The 8,724-nt window shown below is 46.9% G+C and overlaps 1 protein-coding gene across 1 annotated transcript in view; it reads right to left on the reverse strand.

Moving 5' to 3' along the window:
• FBXO32 (F-box protein 32) overlaps positions 1-6,914 on the reverse strand; it is a 43,441-nt gene extending 36,527 nt beyond the window's left edge. Inside the window, exons 1-2 of the mRNA XM_032760377.2 lie at positions 6,323-6,914; positions 117-229 (exon numbers count right to left, since the gene is read on the reverse strand). Of these exons, the coding sequence (XP_032616268.1) occupies positions 117-229; positions 6,323-6,438 (229 nt within the window). The 5' untranslated portion in view covers positions 6,439-6,914. The remainder of the gene's footprint in view (positions 1-116; positions 230-6,322) is intronic.
• Positions 6,915-8,724: the final 1,810 nt, after the last annotated feature.

Here is an 8,724-nt window from a genome sequence, read left to right on the forward strand (position 1 = left end):
GTAAAACACTGAGGCAGATGTGTGACATGGGAGGTGTTATTTTTTTTTTTCATCCAAGAACCAATCATAACTATCTTCAAACAGCTTTTTTCTGAAGTTCAAAACAAATGGCTTACACTGAGTTTTGGTTTTGCTATTCAGCATGTCCTTCTTTCTCTTCTTGGCTGCAACATCATAGTTCAGGCTGTTGAAAAGATTCTCCTTATTGTATACTTCCTTGTTGCAGTAACTATGAATAACAGAAGACAAAGAGGATGAGCTGTAACAGCTATACATGAACCTGAGCTGTTTCTATAAATAACTCACTGAGTTATAAGACAAACAAACACACAGGCTTCTCAAACAAAATAAAACAATAAAATGATCACTCAAAAAAAAAAAGTCTATACAGGCACAGGCTTCTCCTTTAGGATGAAACATGTTCACATCTGTGGGGAAGGCAGGGATGGGAGCTTCTACTTCTTTTGAATTCCCTAATAGTGCCTTGCATTGTAATTTGACACACAGCACTCTACTCTTCAACTAAGAGCAATGCAGAGTACACGATACTACTTTAAACAAAAATGACGAATGGGGGGAGGGGTGATTACTGGTGTTGCTGTACTACACAATGCCTTCATTTTGCAAAAGCGTCTACCCCAAGCTGCTGCTGCTTCTTTAAAGAAAAAAAAAAAGTTTCATTGAGATAAACTTCACATACCATACAATTCATCCATTTAAAGTATACTTAAGCTGCTTTTAAGTAGCATCCTTCTAACATGTCTTTAAAACACGATCACGTTTACAAAAATCTGACTTATAAGCTCCATTTCTAGGAGATGCTTTGTGTATAGTGCTAGTTGCTTAGGTTTTATGTGGTGCCTTGACTAAAACACACTAGGCATCATGCTGTGAGGTGAGGACCTTGGGTCTTGACTACACAAGGTAAACTTATAATTGATAAATTTATAAGGGCTGAACAGACATTGGATGTACCTGCCTAATTCACAGGTCACTGAAGGATGGGCAGGCTCATCTCAGCCCGGCACTTATTTCCCTCAGTGGGCTGAGCAATCATTTGAGGGGTAATGAGCTATTCTACTATACAATGTAGCTTCAAAGTAAATCTCTGAATAATTTCCACAGAAGGAATGCAGGAGAAATACTGAGGTATGGTAAGATAGGTTCCCTAACTCCCTCAACTCCCACAAAGTATGTATAAAACAGGATTTATAATGCCAACTGGTAAAACATAAATTAGGGTTTTTTTTTTTTTTTTTTTTTTTGCTATACCACCGATATTTTATACTCCTTTAATGTTCTGAGTTTCTCTGCGGAATTTAAAATGTAATTTGATTTATATCTTTTTTGGATATACATCTGTTGGGTACAATTATGTACATCTGCACTTCTCTATTTCCTTGGCATTATGTAAATGGTAGAAGAGAAAAGAAGATTTGAAGCAACTTCTAGTATCTTTTTGTTATTAATATAATAGTCTCTCAAGTAGCACTTCGGTTAGTATAAGTATCTTGCTAATATGCTTACATGTGACATCTCCAACAATATACTCAGTGTTGCTTTTCTGGACCCTTAAGGACAAACATGATAAATAATCATTTGTTAATCTTCCTTCATAAGGCCATGCTTAATACATTTATTTAGTCTCCTCTAAACTCAATAGCCTTCTCCTTTTCATTCAGGGAAACAGGGTATTTTTAGGTTTCAGATAGAGTCATGCAGAAATGTCCTCTCAGAGGCACCTTCAAAAGCAAGCCAAGGATGAGTGTTTTGGGCCAGGCTTTGTATAACACATGAGTGTGTTTCTGTCTATTTGCATGACTATAGGGGATAGAATCACTGACCAGCTGATTATCTGCTCCAAGGTCAGAAGGAAAAGAGGGACAGAACAAAGAACAGAGCTGAATTCCTGAGGCTAACTTAAGACATTTCAATCAACGTTGAGAAAAACAGCAAACGATGGAAGGTCATTTGAGTGGTCCATGATGTACCACAGCTGAGAACAGCTTTAGCAAGCAAAGCTAGAACATTTTGTGTGCAAAAATACCACATGAAGACTTACTTAGAAAGAACACACACAACCCCCACAAACAACAAAAACCTACAGTATAAATTCCACATGTAGAGAATCATAAAAGGAAGTTGTCTTATTCTCAACATTTAAGGTTCAGCAGCAGATTTTCCGAGCCTGGGCCATAGATTGTGATCATTATGTAGCAAGTTCAAATATTTAGATTTCATCTTATTCTTTTCCAATTGAAAACATTCTTTAAAGGAATTGGAGCACTCACTTTCCTCAGAAGCTACAATAACCTGCTTTAAGCCTGAGTGACTCATTTCAAAAGCTAGTTTAGAAAGAATTTTACATAAATGATGATGTTCTCTCACCGTAGAATGTAGAAAAGTTTTAACCAAAGAGAAACCCTATATTTTCACTTGGTATTAGGTTTTAGATTCCGGAGGAAGGGCCTGGAAAGAAGGGCTATGGGGTTTATTTGTGTTGCCTACTTATATGTTTTCTTTTAAGCAATAATATATTCAGTTAGAGGCTATTTTGAGAGTTCAATTTTGTCCTTTTCAAGAAAATGCAAAGCCAATGGAAAATTACAACTGAAATTTTTAACAAGAAAAACCACCACCATTTAGGAATTGGAGCACTGGATTTTTTTTTTTTTTTTAATAAGCAAAACCATCTCAACGAGGCTGCTTTCTTCATTAAATTCAATAATAGCCAGCAAGTTGCTATTTTGTAGTCACTATTTACTAATCTTGATTTTTATAGGCACAGGCCTAGAATAAGAAAAAGACACTCCACAGCCCCACATTACCACATACCAAGATACTTTAAGGCAACTTTTAAAAAATGTAGAAAAAATTCAAAATAAGACCATAAATAAGTCTGTTTTGGCAGCAGATAAACAAGGGAATGAAAAAAAATAAAGCCCTATTTCTCATTTCATTTGCAATAAAAACCATTTAAGAAAGCTGTGACATGCCCCCAGAGGCTTAATTGTAGTTATACAGCCTTGATTAAAGCCAGTGAGATTTCTACGCCAATTTACTAACGCATCTCTAGATCGCCACACTCACAGGGCTAGTACCCGGAATGCTCTGGTGAAACAAACAGCCTAGTGTATAACGCTCATAGAACAGTGTCTTGCACACAGTAAGCACTCATAAAATCTTAACTATTATTTTTATCCAGGCACCAAGGTAAACTTCCTGCTTCCGCGTCCAGCCTTAGCTATACAGTAAAGCAACATTTGAGTCAGTCTTCAATGACAGAAGTGTAGGCTTAGAAAAGAGTGGCAGAGGCTCAGACAGCTTAGGTTACTCATCCTGGGGGTGGGCGTTGAGGGGGTGGTTGCTGAGGAGGGTTGTGCGGGTGCCTGAACCACCACTTCCTTGAAGCATTCTTGGATCATCCCAATTCATGCCAAGCTCTTTCCTTGCATTTTAAATCTGCCCCAGCATATTTAACACTTGCCATTCCCCTTCTATTTTATATAATTTCAACATTTTCGAGAAGGGGTCCTGCTTTAAGCTTATCTTAAATCCTCCCATGATCTCACTCCTGGACACATGGCTGGGACTGGATTTGTAACATTCTACACTGGAGAAGGTTGGAGTCCTAGACCACAGAGAAGATGGCCAGCTGAGTCCAGAATAGGTGTGCTGTGTGGACAAGACTTGGTCAACACGAAACAATAACCCCAGGCTGAAAACCACCAAATGCATCCTTCATCCGGGGCTCTTGTTTGGGCTGCTTGCAGAATGGTCCGTGGAATTAGAGAAGTCAGTCTACCATGTCTCTGTAGTTCTTTGTTTCACGTTCCCTCCCCGCTTAAGGGCCTGCCTTTTGTTTTCTCATAACAGGAGAGGCATTCAGCTTCACCTGTGTAGGCAGGCACGCAGCCCAAACCTGACATCATGGGGAAACATCACCAAGACCAAAACCAGTTAGGATATTTGAGATGACAAACCCAGACCACAGAAGGCCAACTGCTTTTAAGAAGTTGGCAGGCTTCTCATGCTAAGCAGGGAAGGGATTGTTTACAGTTGCTGGAAAAAAAAATACCTTGCAAACAAACAGCCAGCTGCTTTGCTAGGAGGCTACCAAATGATTCCTAAATGCTGACTCAAAGGACCACAGGTGGTCAGTATATCAGTGACTATTTGCGGTAATGATGATGGATGTGACAGCTCCAGCTCAGGTGTGAAATGGGAAGAAAAAGAGGCTCATGAACGGGACACGGGAGGGGGGCTGTGCAGGAAGCCACCTGATTCCAGCCCAGTCTAAACTTTTGTGGTAAGTTAAGACCATCTTCAGGTCTTCCGTACTGTGAAGGCAGAGATACCACTATCTCTAAAGGAGAGTGACACCAGTTTCTCTCCTGATGCCAGTATAGGGTATTTTAAAACAAATTTTAAATTTGTATTTATTTTTAGAGACAGGGTCTTGCTCTGTGGCCCAGGCTAGAGCGCAGTGGCACAGTCATGACTCGCTGCAGCCTTGAACTTCTGGGCACAAGTGATCCTCCCACCTCAGCCTCCCGAGTAGGGTGAGTATTAATATGACCCTACATTTTAAATTTTCTCCTGCTGAACTCAATCATCTGTTCTCCACTGAGGAGCATCCTGCAATTATATTTGGGTGAGCGGCTCTAACATGACTCTTCAGACCCTTTCTGCACTTTTCTAGAAAGAACCTGAACTTGTATGCAGAAATAAAGTACCAACATATTAGATCATTGTCCTTAGGAACAAGGAGGAAGGAAGGAAGTTTCTCATTTTGTTGAGGGAGAATAATTTAGGCATAATTGGTAACTCCAGTAGATAAAAGACATAGTCTGTCAATAGCAGTTGGTCTTACTTTCCTGTAAATAAATTGCCTGATTTTATGTAAATAAGATTTCCTTATGGTGGTCCCTAAACTCCCCTGGGACTGCCTCCAAGTAACTCCAACATAAATGGTTATATGCTGGCGGTTAATATGCTCAAGTCTCTCCAGACAGACCCCCAGAATTAAATAATGTCTTTCTTTACATTATGAGACAATGGGAATTTGATGCATTACAAATCGCAAACAAATGGGAGGCACGGGAGGTCAAGCTGCCAAAATAACCACATTTTCTTGATAGTTTTCTCAAAATTTATTGCCAATACTTCATCCAAGCAACGACTGGTAAATCTCAGTAAGCGGGAACCTGGCCCAGAAACAGAATTCTCCATTGAAGTCAATTTAAGGGTGCAGGGGCCCATGGTTTTAACCAAAGGTGGCAGGAAAAGGCTCCCAAGGGTGACTCTGGCTGCACCAGTCCATTCTGGAATCACTTTCATCGCCCCCGCCTCCCCCAACCGAGCTAAATGCTAAGAGTCTCTGAAAGTCAGTTGTCGAGGTCAGGGGCTGAGAAATTCCAGGCTACCCGACTTACTAGCCGGCGCTGGCGTCGTTAGCCAAGCTGAGCGGGGAGCGCAGCGGACCTCAGGTTTCCCACCAGACCACAGAGCTCAGGTGAGACCTCGAATCCAGAGGCTAACCGGGGCCAGGCAGGCTTTTCGCAGCTGACAGGCACCCCTGGAAACGGAGTGCACTCTATACAAAGCAGACCCACCGGGAGGGCCACCGAGTAAACAGGTGCAAGGGCCCTGTCCTCCCAGAAGCAGAGCTCTTGTGGGTTTCATCCCCTGCCCCCTTCCCTCCTTTGCACCTCTGCGGCCCCAAGCCTCCACCGCTCGCAAGTCCGCCCAGTAAGCGGCTGCCCCAGGGACCATCTGGCCGTCCCTTCCTGGTTACTCATCCTCCCGGCCACTTCGTGGTTGCCCGTGCCTGGGCAGGGCCTGGAAGCGCTCCAGGCGGGACCTGCGTCGGATCCCGTCACCCGTCGCGTCCACAGCGCTTGGGCGCGGGGAGCTGGGCCACCCCGCGGTGAAGGGGCTCAGCCCATCCGCCCGCGCCCCCACACGGGCAAAGTGCGCGACTCCGGTATCCTTAAAGCAGGGACCACTAAAGCTGTGTGATTAAGTTTGAGCGAGCGTTTGGGGACGCGATCCGCGAATGTCATCAGATTCTCAGAGGGACCAGGTGTTCTGTAAGGAGTCGTGTCCACTTGGAGACACTGACCTTGAACAATAAGAGAAAACGAATTCCCCGTCTCCGGTGGTCTGGAGAAATCCGGCACCGCAGTCCCATCCTCCGGGTCAGGGTCTCCCTCCTCAGCCCGCTCCAGCCCTGCCTGCCCCTCATTCGCCGACCCTGCGCCCCCCAGACCAGCCCGGGTCAGTTTCGCGGGGGCTGGAAGTTGGTAGCGGGTACCCTCACCTGCTGAGGTCGCTCACGAAACTGCCGCTCTTCTCATCCAGGAAGCGCTTCCAGCCGTCGGCCGTCTTCACCCAGCTCTGCCCGGGGGACCGCCAGTCCTGCCCGAGGAATGGCATGGCACCGCGAGCGGACTGGACGGATGGGGAGACAGGGCCGGCCTGGTGGCCTCGGGGACGCGCCACCCGGGGCGGATGCTCGGGGTGCAGGGGCCCGCGGCGGGGCCGCGGGAACGACGCGGGGCACCCTGCGGGGCGGCGGGCGCGGAGAGGGTCTCAAGCGCTGCAGGCTCCGGGAGTGCTGCGTTGCGGTCGCTGCGGCAGTATTTATCCCCGCCGCCTGCCTCGGCTCTTTGTTGCCGGAAGAGCCGCCTGCTCTTAGCCCGGCCCTCCGGCCCGGAGGCCACGTGGCTTTGTTTATGGGCTCGGCTTGTTTTCCGAGGCGCCTGCGGCTCACGCTCCCTTCCCGGTTGCACAACCGCGCCGGTGGAAACTTGAAGCGGTGCTGCCAGGCCGGGTCCCCCGCCGCCCCTGGCACCTCCGCGCGCCCTCCCCGCCCCCAGGACACCGTCGTCCCAAAGCGAGGCCCGGCGCTCGGAAAGCCGCGCCCCGGTCTCCTGCAGCTCCCGGGCTGACGAGGTGCTGGGAGGGGGCCGGAGCGGCGTCTGGGTCCCTGCGGGGTGGGCGTGGGGAGCAGGGTCAGCCCCCCTCCTGCCCCCGAGCTGTCAGATCCGCAGCCAGGTCAGCCTCCCCGGCCGTCGGCAGAGCTGGGGCCGGCACCGCGCGGCCCGGCTGAGAGTAGGGGGCGCAGCCTCCTGACCTCGCTCACTGCCCTAACCCCGCCCTAGCGCGCGGGGGTTGGAGCGGGGAGGAGGGACAACCTCCCAGCCCTCCGGGCCCCTTAGCTGTCACTAACCGGTCCTCCGTCAGGCCTGCCGCTGGGGTAGCAAAGGAGGGGAAGGAGAGGAAGCCCCGGGAGGTATCTTGTTCCCGCAGGGTGGGAGTGGAGAAAAAGAACAGCGCCCGTATCCTACCCGAACACTCTAAGAGAGGGGTTAAATGACGTACCCCGGGCCAATGCTACAGTACAATCTGAAACTACCGTGTTTGCTTTTACTTTTTGTTGTTGTTATAACAATCTACCCCTGTCTGCAGTGGGAACGCCATGAGAGCTGGTCTGTCTTGTTCCGGAGGCATTTTAGTCCCTGCACCCTGCCAGGCCCAGTGCAGGCCTATTTGTGTGAAAAAGTGAATGGATACGGGAGGCTGCTGGCATGAGGGTGGCTTCTTGCCCTTCATCACCTCTGGTTATGATGCTTTACAGCCTGGTCTATTTGGCAATTAGTTTGCACAGGACAGCAGCAGCAGAGTAAAAATCCCATGCTCAAGCATTAGCTTCGAACTTGATTCTTCCATGCTCCTTTCTCTGCAGCCATCAATATCATCTCGTCCATTGACTCGGTGTAATCTTTAAGGCTCAGGCAAAGAAATTGTGAGTGCCCTATGAGGCTACATGTTGGACTGGGAAGATGTTTTTAATAAAGTTTGTTTTCAAGTAGCCAGAGCTTTCTGATTTAGATTTCCCACCGTAAATAATTTATTAGTGTAATAATAGTAAAAAAAGCTTGTAAAAACATTGAAGAAGTCCCAAACAAATGTTAAACACTGTGATGGTGCTAACAAATGAGGCAGTGTTGGGTCTGGTCTCTGTTGGAGGGAATTGGTATCTGCATAATTAAGGGATGTGATGATGATGATTATTATTTTTGAGACAGGGTCTCATTGTGTCACCCAGGCTAGAGTGAGTGATCATGGCTCACTGTAGCCTCAGCCTCCCCAGCTCAAGCAATCCTCCCACCTCAGCCCGGGTCTCCAGTAGCTGGGACTACAGGCACTCACCACTGCACCATGCCGATTTTTTATATTTTTTGTAGAGATAGGGTTTTGCCATCTTGCCCAGGCTAGTCTTAAACTCCTGGGCTCAAGTGATCCTCCTTTCTTGGCCTCCCAAAGTGTTGGGATTACAGGCATGAGCCACCATGCCCGGCTGGGATGTGATTATTAAAAATGTGTGTGAGTTATATATTAGTAAGCTAGCTACATACCTGTAGAAACCACAGAGGGCCAGAAGGTAGAAGATTTTAATTCTAATTCTGCTGGAGCAGCATACTACCTGTCCTCCCTTGGACGAATGACTTAAACTCTTAGGGCCCCATTTACTCAACTGTCAAGAAAAAATGGAGCCAATAATGTCTACCTTTCAGGATGGTTTAAAAGCTGTGGTAGATTGAATTATTAGTACCCATTCTTCCATCCTTTCCAGTAGCGTCGTGTTCCCACACTTTTTGGTGATGTATATTTTTCTAATTCTTGACAATGGGCTTGGCCATGTGACTGGCTTTAGCC

The sequence above is a fragment of the Hylobates moloch genome, unplaced genomic scaffold (genome assembly GCF_009828535.3).
Source record: "Hylobates moloch isolate HMO894 unplaced genomic scaffold, HMol_V3 SCAFFOLD_9, whole genome shotgun sequence".
Lineage (NCBI taxonomy): Eukaryota > Metazoa > Chordata > Mammalia > Primates > Hylobatidae > Hylobates > Hylobates moloch.